The 20,290-nt window shown below is 38.6% G+C and overlaps 1 protein-coding gene across 1 annotated transcript; it reads left to right on the top strand.

The window, feature by feature from the left end:
- The first annotated feature begins 12,733 nt into the window (after positions 1-12,733).
- Positions 12,734-15,454, top strand: LOC126293494 (alpha-1,3/1,6-mannosyltransferase ALG2). Its single transcript, XM_049986746.1, has one exon. The coding sequence runs from the start codon at positions 12,942-12,944 to the stop codon at positions 14,178-14,180; it is 1,239 nt and encodes a 412-aa protein (XP_049842703.1). The 5' UTR covers positions 12,734-12,941; the 3' UTR covers positions 14,181-15,454.
- The last annotated feature ends 4,836 nt before the right edge of the window (positions 15,455-20,290 follow it).

Below are 20,290 nucleotides of genomic sequence, written 5' to 3'. Positions count from 1 at the left end.
CCTGTGCAGAAAAAGTATTTTAGAGAGATCATAGCATTTCACTCTGTACAGCATGTCACATTTTCTGGCTTTCATATATTTCATAGATCTTGATTTCACATTGTTATTAGGATATATTTAACTTCCTGTTTACTTCCATTTCTCTCTCTCTCTCTCTCTGTCACACACACACACACACACACACACACACACACACACACACACACACATACACACACACTAGTGCATAAGTGGGCCTTTGTCTCCAAAAACCAATATCGATGATGTTTCGTTGAATGGTTCACACGCTGACATTTACTGATTGTTCAGCATTGAAATCTGCAACAGTTTGTGGAAACGTGGCACCTCTGTCATGTTTAACGATTTTCTTCTGTCGTCATTGTTCCTATTTTTGCAGTATCTTTTTCCGGCTGCTGCGATGTCGGAGATTTGATGTTTGCTGATATTCATGGTAAGTTTGTGAAATGGTCATACGGGAAAATCCCCACTTCATCGCTACCTTGGAGATGCTGTGTCCCATCGCTCGTCATGCGCCGACTAAAAAGAAAACTCCATTCTTTGAGCTGGGGTTTCTTGCCATTTTTGCATACGAATACCAAGAAATGACTGCTTCAGAATACCGAAGACTTTACTCAATAATCCTTACACATTTTGCATACGTAATAACAAATACATAAAATTTTCTCCTTTTGTGTATTCCTCTTTGTATATATAGCAAGTAAAATAATTCTCCATTGCTGTTACAAATAAACAAATGGTGAAAACACATCAAATATGTGTAATATTAGATGTTTCGAACTCCAAACAGCATCATCCCGAGATCACATGACACTCGCCGTTTAATGTTGACAACATGCGCACAATAAAATGCTCATGCCAAAGATATTACTACTCTTTGTTTAGAGCCATAGCTGTTACACATAGTGAGACCAATACTGAGCTCACTGATTATACCATATGGATATAACGTTTGATCGATGTGGCAGGTGCCCAGTGAGTTAGTATTGAGTTTACTGCAGGTGCGATATTCATTTTGATATACTTATGTGTTTTGTACAAAAAGATTAAATTTTGTAGAGTGGCAATACACCTACCATATTTGAGGCAAATTGAACTGCCTTTAATTAAGCTTACCATCACAGATGTTTAAGACCTGTGACTGTTCCTGCAATATAAATACGTAATACTGCAACCATACACTTACTGTCGCAGTAAGTTCAAAACTGAATCTTGAATCCAAATCGTCAGACAAACAGTACTCAAGGCGATGTATTAAAGAATGTTCCATCTTCTTGTCACAGAGCCAGCAGCTAGGACAACACTTGGAATAGCTATGTAGCTTCTTGTACACCATTGGTAGATGAGCTTAAAAAGGTTAGAAAATCGGTTCAAGGAATGTATAAATAACTTTCAAAAACGTGGCTGGTTTTATGTATTTGCATTAAACTGTCATTTTTTTTTCGGGGTAAAATGTATCACGTAGTATCACACAACTCCTAGAATATTATACATTTTTGCCTTTTGAAAGCAGATTCATGAATTAAATAGCGACTGACTATTGAATGTCAGTTTGCATCAGGATCTGTCAGTGTGGCATACTAGCCGATACTTTTTGCTCTGGTGAGGTATTACAGTTCAATTAGTCTTAAAATGGCGGACGTTCAGTGACCTATAGCCAATGTATGAAATTTAAATTGTTTGCTTTTGTATTATAACATGTTATATGCTGTTTCAAAGAAACAGGATTTATAAAATTTATCAGAACCGTGTCACCCTTGTTGTTGAATTCAGATGTTAATGTATTATTGATAAAACTAGGATCAGAATATCAGGTCAGCAATTTTTTTAAACCTAGTGCTGGTCTGGAGCAGGTGACAGAGGATTTAGGATCACTTTCCAAAGATTTCGCTAAGGAAGACACTGTGGTTATAGTGGGTGTGGCAGGTAGCAGTATTGACAGCGATCCTGGGTAAAGTATAGAGTGTGACCTGGAGAAGACTGCATCACCATCGAAGCATAATAGTGTTGAGTTTGTATTTGTTCTTGGGCGCCATGACCGACCTCATTTGAACTCTCCTGTCAAGAGAGTTAATTTGGAACTGGAACAGGTGGTTATGTCGGGTGCAGGGTCACATATTGGTGTGGTTCCTGTAGATTGTCTCAGTAGGTGGGATTATACTTGGCATGGCCTTCACCTCAACAGGAAGGGGAAGGGTAAACTGAATGGGGAAATAGCAGGAAAGTTAAAGGCGGAAGGCACTCTCATGAGTTGTAAAATACCAGTGGTTATAGGGTTCAGAAAAGATCCTTCTTTAGGGTAGGGAGGACAGAAAAAAAGCAAATTTTAAGAGAGGTTAAAACTGAGACAAACCTTAAGTTTGAGAAAGAAATCAAAAAACATAATTCCAGCTCATTACATCAGCATAAACAGTTATTGGTTAAGAATTTTCAACAGTCAGCAGATATTATAACTCTACCAAATTTCAACTCAGTCAATGTGAAATGTCAACTATCTTTATTGGACCAAAATATTCGAGGACTGAGAAATAAAATTAATGAATTAACTATCTGCAAAGATCTATTAGAGTCTTCAAACCCTGCTGACATAATCTGCCTCTCTCAACATCATGTGACCACTAGTATAGAACTTTTAAGTGTTACAGGGTTTAGGTTAGCATCTCACTTTTGTAGACCAGAATGGAGAAAGGAGGAGTTGCCACATTCATTAGAAACTATCATAAATTTAAGAACATAGACATTCACAAATTTTGCCTAGAACAGCATATGGAAGCATGTGCAACAGAATTAGAATTTCACAAAAAATCCTTCATAATATTAAGTGTATATCGAGCACCTGCAGATAACTTTAATCTGTTTGTAAACCACCTTGAAGCTGTACTGGCCCATTTAACAACCAAAAACAAAGAAATAGTGGTTGCTGGTGAATTCAATGTAGATTTCCTTAAAGACTCTCCCAATAAGATCTTATTCGACTTAGTAAAACTATCATTCAACTTAATTCCCACTGTAAAGTTCCCTACTAGGGCAGCCACTTGCTCACAAACAGCCATTGATAATATCTTTATGGAAAAGTCCAATCAACAAAATTATATTAGAAATCCAAGTCAATGGCCTCTCAGACCATGACATGCAGTTCCTTCTGTTAAATGTTAATACTGACCAGGATATAAAATCTGTTAAATCTGAGCTCAAGAGGGTAGTAAATAAGCCAAAAATTGATTATTTTAGGACACTCCTCAGAAACATTCACTGGACTGATGTCTACAGTGCTCATGGCATGAATGAAAAATGTAACACTTTTGCTAATAAAGTGATTACCTTATTTGAACACTGTTTTCCCCCAAAACTTACCATGGTTAGAGCTAAGTCTACAAAAAAAACCAAGGATTACTCGAGGAATAGGGGTATCTTGTAAAACAAAAAGAAAACTGTATCTGTCAATCCGAAAGAGTTCCGATGTTGATGCTATAGCACATTACAAGAAATACTGCAATATATTAAAGACTGTAATACGGATGTCAAAGCAAATATATTACAAGGAAAAGATAGTCATATCAGATAACAATAAAAAGACAATATGGGATATAGTGAAGGAGGAGACCCGTAGAACCAGACATGAAGAGGAACAAATAGCATTAAGAGTAAATGATACACTGGTGACAGATTTGTATAGTGTTGCAGAACTTTTTAATAAACGTTTTATAACTGTTACCATAAAGATGGGTTGTCAGGTTCGGTAGATGTTGCTATGGAATACCTCAGACCAGAAATTTCAAGCAACTTCCATAATATGCATTTGACCCTCACTACCCCAACAGAAGTAAGATCCATCATAAAATCTTTAAAATCAAAAACATCTAGTGGATATGATGAAATATCAACAAAGTTAATTAAAGAATGTGTTTTTGAGCTATGTAACATATTAAGCTATCTGTGTAACCAGTCATTTGTCAGTGGAATATTTCCTGAATGGCTGAAGTATGCTGAATTTAAGCCACTGTTTAAGAATGGAGATAAAGAAATAGCATCAAATTTCTGTCCAATTTCACTGTTGCCTGCATTCTCAAAAAATTTCGAAAAAGTAATCTACAGTCAGCATTATAACCATCTCATCTCGAATAAGAATCTGTCAAAGTCACAGTTTGGATTTCTAAAAGGGTCTGATATTGTGAAGGTTATCTACACTTACAGTGAAAATTTCCTTAATTCGTTAGACAAAAAATTGCAGGCAACTGGTATATTTTGTGATCTGTCAAAGGCATTTGCTGTGTAAATCACAATATCCTGTTGAGTAAATTAGAGTATTATAGTGTAACAGGAAATGCTGCAAAATGGTTCAAATCTTATATCTCTGGCAGGAAACAAAGGGTGTTATTAGGAAAGTGACATGTATCAAACTATCAAGCATCATCCGACTGTGAACTAATTTCATGTGGGGTCCCACAAGGCCCTTACTTTTTCTTGTGTATATCAATGACCTTTAATCAGTAACATTACCAGATGCCAAGTTCGTTTTTTTTTTGCCGATGATACAAACATTGCAATAAATAGCAAATCAAGTGTAGTCTTAGAAAGATCAGCTAATAAAATATTTGTGGACATTAATCACTGGTTCCTAGCCAATTCTTTGTCAATAAACTTTGAAAAAACACACTAAATGCAGTTCAGAATTTGTAAGGGGTGTCCCTCGGGTATATGTCTAACATACAATGACAAGAAGATAGAAGAAGTGGACAGTGTTAAATTCTTTGGATTACAGCTCGATAATAAATTCAACTTGGAGGAGCACATCACAGAACTGCTGAAGCGTCTTAACAAATCTCTGTTGGCAATGCGAATTTTGTCAGACATAGGCAATATAAAAATGAAAAACCTGGCATTCTATGCTTACTTTCATTCCATAATGTCATATGGGATTATTTTTTCGTGTAATTCATCAAGCCAAGCTAAAGTTTTCCAGGCGCAAAATCATTCAGTAAGAGTTATATGTGGTGTGAACTCAAGAACATCCAGCAGAAGCTTGTTTAGAGAACTAGGGATACTAACTACTGCTTCCCAATATATTTATCCCTTAATGAAATTTGTCATTAAAAATATATCACTTTTTCAAACCAACAGCTCTATTCAGGGAATCAATACTAGAAATAAGAATAATCTTCACAAGGATTGTACAAAAAGGTGTGCATTATTCAGGAACACACATTTTCAATAACTTGCCATCAGTCATAAAAAGCTTAACAAGCAATGAAATAATATAACTTCTGCGCAATTTCAGTGCAGTAATATTGTAAATCTGTGTGTGTGTGTGTAAGTACATTCTAACGTCTGCACCATTTCAGTGCAGTAATGTGTTCATTGTAAATAAGTATTATAGTAGTTGTATTACATGTTTATTACCTTATAAATAAATAAAAAACTTTTTTATTTTAAATTCAGGGCACTAGTATTTGTAAAATGACTTTCATATAGTGTTCATTAAAAAAAATGACGTTCATTCCACTTGGGACCTGTGGAATGGTACATTAGCTTATTTGTTTTAGTTGTAAATATTTGTCATGTATTGTAGTTTTTCTGACATGTTCCACATCCTGGAGGACCTCCTCACTACGGATCAATTGGAACGAAAGTAAATCCAATCTAATCTAAAAGAGATGCTATGATAACCAAGACTGGTGATGAAAATGAAATGAGCTATACCCAGTGTAACAGATTATGTCTTGGACAACAGAGTTGAAGAATGTAGATCGACATTCTGCTATGTACTATTTTTTATGTTAGCATTGTTAATACATTATGGGGACTTCTTATGAATATACTACAAGTAGGTTCTGCAATATGCGATTCATTTACATTTCTGTCTGATTAGAGAAGGAAGGATTATTCAAATATTTGACAATTGATTTCCGAATTCCGAGTGTTTGCTTAGGCAGGGATATAAGAGGACAGCTTCAATTGCTGCAAGTGAAATGAGGAGTACTAAAAGTTTTGTTCTTCCTTCTCACAAGTATTTGGTTCTTTCTTACCGAATATGAGGCAAATTCCGAGTGTGTTGTTAGGCAGGAACTTAAGAGGGCAGCTTACATTTCTGGGAGTGAAATGTGGAGCAATAACATTCATGTTCTTCCTTGTCATAAATTTTGGGTGTTTATATCAAAGACCTAGTAAAAATAAGGTTTATATCCTAGTATCCACAGACAGACACTTCATATGTTACAATCTATGACATTTCCAGTTACTGCTAACATCCCAAAGATTTTGGGGCTCACATCCAGTACCTCTTTGTCGAAATCACTTGGCTCAAACTCGTCTAGCGGTTGAACCACACATATCGCATTACACGCCCTAAATTAGGCAATTGTGACCCTTCGGTTAAATTTTCAAGTTGGCACGTTTACGAAACGCAAAGTTATTATAACGTATAATAACAGTAATAATAATAACGGGGACTAAATTAACGACCCATAAATGATGTAGGTCACACAGTTGCGATTTAGTTGTTGTTGTTGTTGTTGTCTTCAGTCCTGAGACTGGTTTGATGCAGCTCTCCATGCTATTCTATCCTGTGCAAGCTGCTTCATCTCCCAGTACCTACTGCAACCTACATCCTTCTGAATCTGCTTAGTGTACTCATCTCTCGGTCTCCCTCTACGATTTTTACCCTCCACGCTGCCCTCCAATGCTAAATTTGTGATCCCTTGATGCCTCAAAACATGTCCTACCAACCGATCCCTTCTTCTAGTCAAGTTGTGCCACAAACTTCTCTTCTCCCCAATCCTATTCAATACCTCCTCATTAGTTACGTGATCTACCCATCTAATCTTCAGCATTCTTCTGTAGCACCACATTTCGAAAGCTTTTATTCTCTTCTTGTCCAAACTAGTTATCGTCCATGTTTCACTTCCATACATGGCTACACTCCAAACAAATACTTTCAGAAATGACTTCCTGATACATAAATCTATATTCGATGTTAACAAATTTCTCTTCTTCTAGTTAGACTAACATTTATTCAGAAAGCAAACTAATAGCGAAAGTGGTCGTATTTACAGTTACTGTTACACTAGAGTGCATAACCATTTGACACAGATGGAACATTCACAATCTCATCGCGAAACGCAATACTCCACCTCGATATTTACACGAAAAGTTAGTTCCCTCCAGGCGCACAGCTGCGCACTGGTCTGAGACTAAGTCCCATGATATCACACAATGCGAAATTTTCTAAGTCGTTTCACTTCCTAGCTGCCTAAAGACCGACTGTTCGCTTTCGCGTCTCAATCCGAACTGTACCCTTTCGTGTCTCCAGCCAAACCATACTCTTTGGTGTCTAAGATCAGAACTGTTCCTCTCTGCCCATCTCCGGCTGCTTTTTCCCGCTCGCCGAACATCGTCACTCAACTGACTAGGGCAGTTCCCTTTCCTGAAGCCATCCATCTGTTTGGCTAAAGCTAATTCTACATTATTTTTCATTTTAACATGTTTAAATAATCAAGGCTTGACCACTTTCATGTTCTAAATTAAGTAACAATAATACAATTACCTCTTAAGTTTGAATGCCACAGTCAGTAGCCTTGCAGCAATGTGCTTTCTGATAAATAAATAAAGAACAAAAGTAACTATTATGCACTAAACTTTACAACAAATATACTATTACCTAATGATTCAATAAGGTGTCATGCTGTCATCGTTCGATGTGGTTTGTATGGAGGAAATGATGATCTGATGCTTAAATGAAAACACTGATAATTTAAATTTACTATATCTTTTAAACCCCCCCCCCCCCCCTTATGAACCGTGGACCTTGCCGTTGGTGGGGAGCCTTGCATGTCTCAATGATAGAGATAACCGTACCATAGGTGCAACTACAATGGAGGGGTATCTATTGAGAGGCCAGACAAACGTGTCGTTCCTGAAGAGGGGCAGCAGCCTTTTCAGTAGTTGCAGGGGCAACAGTCTGGATGATTGACTGATCTGGCCTTGTAACATTAACCAAAATGGCCTTGCTGTGCTGGTACTGCGAACAGCTGAAAGCAAGAGGAAACTACAGCCCTAATTTTTCCCGAGCGCATGCAGCTTTACTGTATGATTAAATGATGATGGCATCCTCTTGGGTAAAATATTCCAGACGTAAAATAGTCCCCCATTCAGATCTCAGGGCTGGGACTACTGAAGAGGACGTCGTTATCAGGAGAAAGAAAACTGGCGTTCTATGGATCAGACCGTGGAATGGCAGATCCCTTAATCGGGCAGATAGATTAGAAAATGTAAAAAGGGAAATGGATAGGTTAAAGTTAGATATAGTGGGAATTAGTGAAGTCCGGTGGCAGGAGGAACAAGACTTCTGGTCAGGTGAATACAGGGTTATAAATACAAAATCAAATAAAGGTAATGCAGGAGTAGGTTTAATAATGAATAAAAAAGTAGGACTGCGGGTAAGCTACTACAAACAGCATAGTGAACGTATTATTCTGGCTAAGATAGACACGAATCCCACGCCTACTACAGTAGCGCAAGTTTATATGGCAACTAGCTCTGCAGATGACGAAGAAATTGATGAAAAGTATGATGAGATAAAAGAAATTACTCAGGTAGTGAAGGGAGACGAAAATTTAAGTCATGGGTGACAGGACTTGAAGAGTAGGAAAAGGAAGAGAAGGAAACATAGTAGGTGAATATGGATTGGGGCTAAGAAATGAAAGAGGAAGCCACCTGGTAGAATTTTGCGAAGAGCATAACTTAATCATAGCCAACACTTGGTTTAAGAATCATGAAAGAAGGTCGTATACATGGAAGAATCCTGGAGATACTGAAAGGTATCAGATAGATTATATAATGGTATGACAGAGGTTAAGGAACCAGGTTTTAAATTGTAAGACATTTCCAGGGGCAGATGTGGACTCTGACCACAATCTATTGGTTATGAACTGTGGATTAAAACTGAAGAAACTGCAAAAAGGTGGGAATTTAAGGAGATGGGACCTGGATAAACTGAAAGAACCAGAGGTTGTAAAGAGTTTCAGGGAGAGCGTAAGGGAACAATTGACAGGAATGGGGGAAAGAAATACAGTAGAAGAAGAATGGGTAGCTTTCAGGGATGAAATAGTGAAGAGAGCACAGGATCAAATAGGTAAAAAGACGAAGGCTAGTAGAAACCCTTGGGTAACAGAAGAAATATTGAATTTAATTGATGAAGGGAGAAAATATAAAAATGCAGTTAATGAAGTAGGCAAAAAGGAATACAAACCTCTCAATAATGAGATCATCAGGAAGTGCAAAATGGCTAAGCAGGGATGGCTAGACGACAAATGTAAGCATGTAGAGACTTATCTCACTTGTATGAATATCAAGAGCTCAGATGGAAACCCAGTTCTAAGCAAAGAAGGGAAAGCAGAAAGGTGGAAGGAGTATATAGAGGGTCTATACAAGAGCGGTGTACCTGACAATATTATGGAAATGGAAGAGGATGTAGATGAAGATGAAATGGGAGATAAATTGCTGTGTGAAGAATTTGACAGAGCACTGAAAGACCTGAGCCGAAACAAGGCCCCGGGAGTAGACAACATTCCGTTACAACTACTGATGGTCATGGCAGAGCCAGTCCTGACCAAACTCTACCATCTGGTGAGCAAGATGTACGAGACAGGCGAAATACCCTCAGACTTCAAGAAGAATATAATAATTCCAATTCCAAAGAAAACAGGTGCTGACAGACGTGAAAATTATTGAACTATCAGTTTCATAAGTCACAGCTGCAAAATACTAAAGCGAATTCTTTACAGACGAATGGAAAAACTGGTAGAAGCCGACCTCGGGGAAGATCAGTTTGGTTTCCGTAGAAATACTGGAACACAAGAGGCAATACTGACCTTACGACTTATCTTAGAAGAAAGATTAAGGAAAGGCAAACCTACATTTCTAGCATTTGTTGACTTGGAGAAAGCTTTTGACAATGTTGACTGGAATACTCTCTTTCAATTTCTAAAGGTGGCAGGGGTAAAATACAGGGAGCGAAAGGCTATTTACAATTTGTACAGAAACCAGATGGCAGTTATGAGTCGAGGGACATGAAAGGGAAGCAGTTGTTGGGAAGGGAGTAAGACAGGGATGCAGCCTCTCCCCGATGTTACTCAATCTGTATATTGAGCAAGCAGTAAAGGAAACAAAAGAAAAATTTGGAGTAGGTATTAAAATCCATGGAGAAGAAATAAAAACTTTGAGGTTCGCCGATGACATTGTAATTCTGTCAGACACAGCAAAGGACTTGGAAGAGCAGGTGAACGGAATGGACTGTGTCTTGAAAGGAGGATATAAGATGAACATCAACAAAAGCAAAACGAGAATAATGGAATGTAGTCGAGTTAAGTCGGGTGATGCAGAGGGAATTAGATTAGGAAATGAGACACTTAAAGTAGTATAGGAGTTTTGCTATTTGCGGATCAAAATAACTAATGATGGTCGAAGTAGAGAGGATATAAAATGTAGACTGGCAATGGCAAGGAAAGCGTTTCTGAAGAAGAGAAATTTGTTAACATCGCGTATAGATTTAAGTGTCAGGAAATCATTTCTGGAAGTATTTGTATGGAGTTTAGCCATGTATGGAAGTGAAACATGGACCATGAGTAGTTTAGACAAGAAGAGCATAGAAGCTTTCGAAATGTGGTGTGACAAAAGAATGCTGAAGATGGGTAGTTCACATAACTAATGAGGAAGTATTGAATAGAATTTGGGGAGAAGAGGAGCTTGTGGCACAACTTGACTAGAAGAAGGGATCGGTTGGTAGGACATGTTCTGAGACATCGAGGGATCACAAATTTAGTATTGGAGGGCAGTGTGGAGGTTAAAAATCGTAGAGGGAGACGAAGAGATGTATACACTAAGCAGATTCAGAAGGATGTAGGTTGCAGTAGGTACTGGGAGATGAAGAAGCTTTCACAGGATAGAGTAGCGTGGAAAGCTGCATCAAACCAGTCTCAGGACTGATGATCACAACAACAACAACATATCTTTTAAACAAGTGAAGTTACAGACTTGGTATTTGCAATGTTTGTCATTTTAATGATGCACTTCTATATGAAATGACGATCGTTAAGATCGACCAAACGGTTTAGATTTTAACATTCAGGTCTTTGTTATAAAACTAGTTAATTTCACTTTAACAATAAATTCTAAACTATTATAGATACGATCACGTTTTATTGGGATCACCAAGAAATTTTATTGAGGATGGCAGATTAAAATTACTGTGGCTTGATTCCCTGTATTACTACAGAATTAAATGGTATTTATAATTTTTTTTATCGGCAATCGTAGGTAAATATTGGAATCGATAACTGTAAGTAATGTATATTGGTACCTTCCAGTTGCCGATTCTAGCTGCTTTACGATTCCTATATAATTATCTTTGGAAATGCCGTATACACTGAAATGTAGTAGCATTTCTACATTTGTAATTGCTCTTAAAACTACAGTGGTGAAATAACAATATCTAGAATCGGTAACTAGAACTGACCTTCTATGTATGTCAATACTAGTTACCAATTGCAATATTAGTAACTTTTTTGCAGTAATTCAGAGAGCAATTACGAGTGTAGAAATCCTACTAGTCTACATTTTAGTGCGCACACTTGCTGGAAAAACGATCTAATTAATGAACCATCGAATCGTTGGAATTCGGAACTAGAACTGACCTACTTAAGAGGTCAATTCTAGTTACCAATTTCAGCTATTTTATGGTTCATAATTATGGATATTTTTGCAGTAAGTCTGTGGTCTATGTTTTTGTAGAAATTCTAGATTTCTCATCGATCTTAAAACTACTAAGAAAACGCAATAACTCTTGTAGGTACAGCTTGCAATTTTTTCTGTTTTTAATTGTAGTGAAGAGAGTAATACGAAATGGAGAAATTCTGTAACACTTTAGTACACACACTTGTTGTAAAAATGGTCTAAACAACGACCCGTGGAATGGTTGGAATCGGTTACTAGAATTCACTTGTATGGGTCATTTCTGGTTATCGATTCAATTATTAGTCACTTTTCCGCAAGAGTTCAGAGAGCAGTTAAAATCCAGAAATCTTACTACTTTTGAGTGCGTACACCTTAATTATGTAGCACAGAATGGTTGGAATCGGTAACTAGAATAGCCCTATACATCTTAATTCTCGTTACCGATTCCACTATTTATTAGACCGTACTTTTTGTGAATTTTTGTTACTTGTGTACTAATCTCGTTAGATTTTATTATTATTGTTAAAAATTAACACTATTTCATAATATTATGTCTTTATCATTCACTACGCTGTAATAGATTTAAAGGTTCCCTGTGCTTTCCTTACTCGCATAAATTACGATTATAATTTATTTCTGGGGTGTTTACTGCTCATTTTGTTTTCTTATTTATTTTCATTACCTTCAGTTCTTTTCGGTATAATATGTGGCTATGTAATTAAGCATGTGGACTGTGATTGTAATTTTATTGTATGCTGCATTCGTGTGCTCTGAGGTGGTGAAAATAGTGTTAGAGTATTATGTAACTATGGATAATATACGGCAAAAATTGACATTTATACTGTACAACACTATCAGATAATCTGTAAAATGGATGTTATGAGACGGGTAAAATATAAACACAAATCCTTCACAGTGCTTTCGTAAATTTGGCACTCAAGGTGAAGAAGGCACCACAGAGAGAGCGAGAGACGTTATGTAACCGATTTCTGCCGAACGCCAGTTGTAATCGTACTCATTTTAGCCACAGATCTTGAAGATATCAATGAATACATATGTTTCATTACCTTTGACTTTCGTTGTCATATCTTTCACAGTAATCTGTTGTGTCTTCAAAAATATAAACACATGTGGCAGTGGCACCGTGACGTAGAGATAAGGTGGCTAATGTGGTGAAGGTGTGCGTTTGAAGTATGGGTAAAATTGTTCTGTTGCACCCTGATTTGGGCATCGGTGGAGCTGAAAGATTGGTCGTTGATGTTGCCTTGGCATTGCAGAAGGAAGGTCACGACGTTCAATTCGTGACTGCCCACCATGATTCGAATCATTGTTTTGCTGAAACGAAGGATGGAAGCTTTCAAGTTACAGTAGTAGGTGACTGGTTGCCCCGTAGTATTTATGGCCGCTTTCACGCTGTATTCGCCTATCTACGTATGATGTACGCAGCGATATATCTTGTCTTCTTCAGTGGAATCAAGCCAGATCTTGTGTTCTGTGACCAGGTGTCAGCCTGTATTCCGATCCTGCGCTACCGGGGTCTGAAAGTCGTGTTTTACTGCCACTTTCCAGATCAGCTACTCAGTTACAGAGACAGCCGCCTGAAGCAGATGTACAGAGCGCCTCTGGACTGGTTGGAAGAGGTGACTACAGGAATGGCCGACAAAGTACTTGTCAACAGTAAGTTTACTGCTAGTGTCTTCAAAGCAACTTTCAAAAGACTGGCAAAAGTGACACCTGACGTCCTGTATCCTTCTGTGAACACGGACTTATTCGAAGGTTCTGCGACGCGTCCGCTTAATGAAGTCATAGAAGATCCCGCATTTCTTGTCGATGATGCCTTTTTATTTTTGTCTATCAATCGTTACGAACGTAAGAAGAACCTGTCTCTAGTACTAAGAGCCTTTGCAGATTTGAGGACTATTCTTGATGAAGATAAATGGTCTAATGTCTTCTTGATAATGGCGGGAGGCTATGACAATAGAGTGAAAGAGAATGTAGAACACTTCACAGAACTAGTATGTCTTGCAGTTAGGCTAGGAGTGTCGGAAAAAGTAAAATTTTTTAAGTCCCCTTCGGATTCCTTTAAGCTATCTTTATTGTATCACAGTCACTGTTTGGTGTACACTCCAGCCAATGAGCATTTTGGGATTGTGCCACTGGAAGCCATGCATGCCAAGAAGCCTGTAATAGCTGTTAACAGTGGAGGCCCCACAGAAACAGTAGTTGATGGAATTACTGGCTTTCTTTGTGAACCTGAACCAGATAAATTCGCTGAAGCAATGAGCAAATTCGTATCTAATAAGCCGCTTGTCAAGAGAATGGGTTTGCAGGGCAGGGATTGGGTTATGGAAAAGTTTTCATTCTTATCATTCAGCAAGCAATTGCAGAAAATTGTCATGGAATTTCTGAAAAGTGAGGACAGTAATGACTGAACGGTGTACTTGGGGAAGAGATACTCACAGTACCTGATTTTTGAGGTAGACTGCATTTAAAATAGTCATTCCACAGTTACTGGTAATTTCAGAAGACTGAAAGGTAAATTATACTAAACATTTTATATTGAAATCAAGCTGTTCTAGACATTTAAGCTGTTCTAGACATTTTTACATGTGATTTCAAAGTACGTAAAAATTTGTACACACACACACATACTACTGTGAAAGTGACAGGATACGAAATAGTGAAACAGTGCCTTGTCTTGTTGGAAGATCAAAAAGTTAATGTGTGTGTAAACACTCACACACTAAAGAATTGTTTATTTAGTGTCAGGGTGATTTTTTTTAAATGTAAATACGAAAACAATTTTTGACAAAATAAAGTAACTGGATAGATAGTCTAATTAGCAAATGGCGGCAGAACACACATAAGATTGTAGTTGGGTCAGCTCAAAAATAAAAACTACAACCGTAATTGCTGACAGATACCTGCAAATTGACATTACCCATACTGGTTTCACAATATTTGTTCTATGAAGCAAAATATTGATTAAAATGTTTTTGGTTTGTGAATTAAAATTCCAAAGAAAATGTATGCTAGTGGAAGATGTATGGATGTGATACTATGCACACCATTTGTTGTTTCTGTATAATTTTATTTTGTTCATCAGATATGGTGTAGTTTTGTTGTAAGTTATATTGCAGGTAACATCTGAGATGCTAAAAAAGATTTCTATGGTTCACATTACACAAGTGTACACTTTAATACATTGTATTTTGTACATTAAGTGATGAATCCTCTTTGTGTTGATGTCAAATTGGAATTTATATCTAAGATTGTTGCTTAAATTAAGCAAACTGATTGTTCTCCTGGACCATTGTTGAAAACTTGTGTACAGCAGACTTTTTGTAGTGTATGGCATACTGGTTTTGTATGGCTGTTTTAAATTATATGCACTGTTAATTATTATCATTGTAATTCAGTTTGTGGAACATCCCTACACCAGCTGCACCCCCACCCCCCCTATATGTATCTATCCCTCTCCCTCCCGCTCCCTCCCTGGGCTTTGACGTTTTGCCTACATGATCCTGTGCTGCCATAACTATTCCATCTCTGGAATACACATTTCTATTTCTTTTCTGTTCCTTACCACTGTTTGTCCATCATTGCCTAATGGTACTGATGGAAACTCTAAACAATCTCTCTTTCCCCCCTCCCCACTCTGTGCACATCTAACCTCCTTAATTAGCTAGCCTTCTGTGATTTCTCACTTATAGTGAACAGAGTCCACATCTGCATATGGAAATGTTTTGCAATATAGAATGTGGTTTACAAATTTGTCTTACTATCATGTTACCTATCTGAAACCTTCCTGTGTCTCCAGGTCTCTTCTAAGTATACAACCTTGTCTCATAGTTTCTCAATAATTAAATTATGCTTTGTGCAAAATTCTACCAGGCTCTTTCATTCCTTTCCCTGGTCCATATTCTCCTTTTCCTTTCTCACCCTGCATTCTTTCAATCTCTTAATCACTTGTGGAGGTAGTTAGCATATAACTTATTCTACTGTGGTGGGCTGTAGCTTTGTAACTGTCTTGGCTGCAACAAGAATGCATTCACTAAGCTGTCCATAGAAGCTTACCTGCATTTCTGTCCCCCCCCCCTCCCCCCCTTCTTCTTCTCTCACGCATTTCCACTATATCAAACATCAGCATATCCATTTCGCTTTTTAGGGCTGTGGTTGCATGAACAAACAAAACATATTTACATGTGATTGTCACAACAGGGGATAGGAGACTATTGGAGGTACCTGTTGGATATGGAGGTGGTTGAGGACTGCTTCAGCCTTTTATTGTGCTGAAAGTCTGTGTACACCACAGTTCACATTACAGACCAGTTTGCTGTTACTTCCTTCCCTTTACATTATCTCCTAATAGTGACAGATTCCTTTCAGACTGGGGATAAAATTACAAGGCAAGGTGGTTTTTAAATAGCACTTACACTGTGTGCTGCATCTGGCAACTTTTTTCCATTAGTTGTTGCCATTTGGTTGATAGTATATGCTAACCAAGGAACTGCTGAATTTAATGTGGTGTTTTTTTTTAAATGTGGAAAGCAGGAAGAAAACTTGATCTGCTGACAGACTGATCCATAGTGAAGCCAGAGGCCGGGGTAGGCTGGAATGTGACAGTTTGGTTGGGAGTTGGTGACACCAATGAATCTCAACACGAAAATCTGATTGCCATAATATTGATGTGTAGTGTAGCCGGAGAGATACATTTGTATTGCATTGATCTACTTGTATGCTTTGTTTCTGATTTTGTCACAAATTCCAACAATTTGTTTCTTTTGTAACCTAATATCAGCTGTCTTTATTTACAAAACAAGGGAATTACAAATGAGCGTTCCAATGGGTTATCAACAGCCTACTTGTGATTTGTTGTGCTTTTTTTCCATCATTCATTCCTTCAAGTTACCAACTGCAGCATGCCACGCGTGAGCCAGGCGCACTGTAAGTACACTTTTAGCCAAGTTTACATTACCTTGGTAAGCAATTCCCATTCTGTTTTCAATGTGGAATGAGTACAGTGAAAAAGAAGAGAAAGTAGCTTTGATGAAATAGCAAATCCATCAAGCAATAAATTCATATATATAAAGCATTAAAATATTATTTAAAGATACAAATTATGGGAATATAACTGTTATACACATTTGGCACTTCTCAGCAAAATGAAAAATAGAAAAGTAACTGCATTACAAAATAGAACATATTAATTTGACTTTTTCGTTGGTGAAATCAAAGAAAACTAGAATATGCTGACAGACTGCCCTTTAGCCAAGCTGAAGGCTGAAGTTAGGTTGGAATGTGACAGTTTGATGGAGAGTAGGTGAAGCCAACAAATCTCAGCACAGTTGCAATTTTTGTGATGGCCAGGAGGGAGGCTGTAGCTATGACTAGTTCTGTTGGTTTCCAAAAATGATCATATCTCCACTTTAGACTGACACAAGCTTGTTCTTTGCTCAGAGCAAGCTGTTTCTTGATTTCAGCCTTTGGGCAGCTGGCATGTAGTGGGTGCAGAGGACTATTTGTGGGCAGTTACTTCCAACTGAATTTTCAGTGGAACGATTACAGCCAGGTGCTGGATCTTATCTGTGGGAAAAGGTTTCATCCATCCAATGAAGTGTCCACACACATTGTAGAGTGCAACATCTGCCAGGTGTGGTTAGATCTCTACCAGACAGGACCTGAAGGCCTCGGGATGTATGTCTGTTTAGGGATGAAGAGTGCAAACATGATTTTCTGTGCATTTAGGCAACAAGTCTGATCTGGATTTTGTATTGTTTCAGCCTCTCCAAGGCTTTAGTGAGCCTTACTTTGATCTCGTCAGACACACTGCCCTGGATAACCACATCCCAGTCATTGGCTGTGTGAAGTATGTGGTGTTATTCGGTACCGTTTTTTCAATGGTCTAAATATTAACATGTGTTGGGGCCAGTATGCTGAGATAGACCATTTTTCTATCTGTGTCACCCCGCCTCCTTCCATTTTGGAATTCTATAATTAACATTTGATGTTACAGATGATCTGTGATAGCCCTGGCCAGTGTGTAAATTTTTTGCTCTAGAGAGTGGGATCAATTGCATTATAGATGACAGCGATAACAATTCTTCTGTGATTTTCAAAGCTATTTTCAATTAACCATGTTAGGGACTTGAAAGGAGCTTCCCAGAAGAATGTGTCCTAGCTTGATACAATATGTACAGACATCTTGTGGCCAGTGGCATATATCAGAAAAACCTTTAATCCCAGGAGCATTCCATAAAAATGATACGGTGAGTAACAAAGCACTCTTCAGATCAAAAATGGCAATTAAGTGGATACTAAGAGGATGTAAATAATGACCTGCATTGTTGATGAAACTTGAGGTAAAAGAGATGTAGTAAACTAATCCAACATAGCAGTACAAAGATTCAGGTAAGTATGACTAGTTGATAACTGGCTAAAGAGAGGTGAACAAGCCGTTCATGCGAATACTTAATTATCCTATGGAAGAATTTGTTCAGATGTGTGATTAATGTGCAACATGTTAAAACTTTTAATTTTTCCCCAAACTCATTTTGTTGTTATCTAAAACAGTGAGCAAATTGATATCAAGGCCAGCACTTACCATCATATTTCAGTTTGCAATGCAATGTTTGAAGTACATGTTGTACTGAAAGTGTCGAAGTCTTGGTATCATGACTGTTATCTCTTTTGTTCTGCTACCAATCATATTACTTACACCTCCAAAACATAAGTCTTTCATATTAGGTGCATTGTGCTGCCACCTACTGCCATGTGCTCCATATCAGTGACCTCAGTAGTCAGACATTGTAAGAGAGTAGAATGGGCCACCCGCAGAACTCGCAGACTTTGTGTGGTCAGGTGATTGTGTGTCATTTGTGTCATTCATCTGTATGCGAAATTTTCACACTCCTAAACATTCCTAGGTTACTGTTTCCGGTGTGATAGTGAAGTGGAAAAGTGAAGGGACACGTTTAGCACAAAAGCGTACAGGCCAACTTTGTGTGTTGACCGGCAGAGACTGCCGACAGTTGAAGAGCGTCGTAATATGTAATAGGCAGACATCTACCCAGACCACCAAACAGGAATTCCAAACTGCATCAGGATCCACTGCAAGTACTATGACAGTTAGGCAGAAGGTGAGAAAACTTAGATTACGTGGGCGACTGGCTGCTCATAGCCACATGTTGCACCGGTAATTGCCAAACGACACACTGCTTGGTGTAAGGAGTGTTAACATCGGACAATTGAACAGTGAAAAAAATTGTGTGGAGTGATGAATCATGGTACACAATGTGGCAATCAGATGGCAGGGTGTGGGTATGGCAAATGCCCGGTGAACGTAATCTGCAAGCATGTGTAGTACCAACAGTAAAATTTGGAGTTTGTGGTGTTATGATGTGTTCATGTTTTTCATGGAGGAGGCTTGCACCTCTTGTTGTTTTCCTTGCCACTATCACAGTACAGGCCTACATTGCTTCCCACTGTTGAAGAGCAATTCAGGGATGGCGATTGCATCTTTCAACATGATCAAGCACCTGTTCATAATGTACGGCCTGTGGCAGAGTGGTTACACGACAAAAACATCCCTGTAATGAACTGGCCTCCATAGAGTCCTGACCTGAATCCTATAGAACACGTTTGGGATGTTTTGAAATGCCGACTTCATGCCAGGCCTCACCGACCAACATCAGTTCCCTTCCCCTCCCCCTCTCCTCCACCTCCCTTCCCTTCCCCTCCCTTCAATTTACATAATACGAATCACTGCCCTGAAGGAACAGACACCACACGTTCATATAAAATATATAACACACATAAAAAAGGGCACCCAAAATTGAAAAATATTATGTGGCTATGTGTTGGCCCTTCACAGATGTTTAGGACAGGCTGGACTATGGGTGCACAGTGTATGGGTCAGCGAGGCCCTCTTATTTGCGGATCCTTGACACTGTCCACCATGCGGGGATTCGACTGGCCACAGATGCTATCAGACGAGTCCCATCCCCAGCCTCTGGGCCGAGGCCAGGGAACCGCCACTTACCATCTGGCGGCAGCTCCTCCTGGTGCACCAGGTGTGTCAATTTGTTACAGCTCCAACCTCACCCACTCACTATATTGTTGCTCATGCACCTCTGGCCCGTCTATTTTCCCACCATCTCCGAGTCACGATGCCATTTGGGATCCGTGTGCTGGAGTCCCTCGGTGTGGAGCCCATACGGCCCCGAATCCAGAGTTTTAACCACCTGCCACCCTGGTTACTGGAGAGGCCTAGAGTGATTTTAGATTTGGTGTGTTACATGAGAGATTGCACTCCTGCTTCTGTTTTTAAAGCAACATTTTCTGCCATTTTATCTGAGCACCACGACTATGTAGCTGTTTTTATGGATGGGTCAAAACAGAGGGATTCCATTGGTTGCTCTGTTGTTTTTCCGGATCTTGTTCTCAAGGTCCAACTGCCTCAAATGTGTACTGTCTTTGATGCAGAATTGTCTGCGATCATGTGGGCACTGGAGCAGATGAGACGCTCTTCCCCTACCAAATT

The sequence above is a fragment of the Schistocerca gregaria genome, chromosome 10, assembly GCF_023897955.1.
Source record: "Schistocerca gregaria isolate iqSchGreg1 chromosome 10, iqSchGreg1.2, whole genome shotgun sequence".
NCBI lineage: Eukaryota > Metazoa > Arthropoda > Insecta > Orthoptera > Acrididae > Schistocerca > Schistocerca gregaria.
Note: the sequence above shows the minus strand (reverse complement) of the source record. Positions and strands in the feature narration are given on the sequence as shown.

Bases quoted from the DNA above. Each gene is read 5' to 3' on its own strand.
- LOC126293494 (XM_049986746.1), top strand. From the start codon at position 12,942: ATGGGTAAAATTGTTCTGTTGCACCCTGATTTGGGCATCGGTGGAGCT.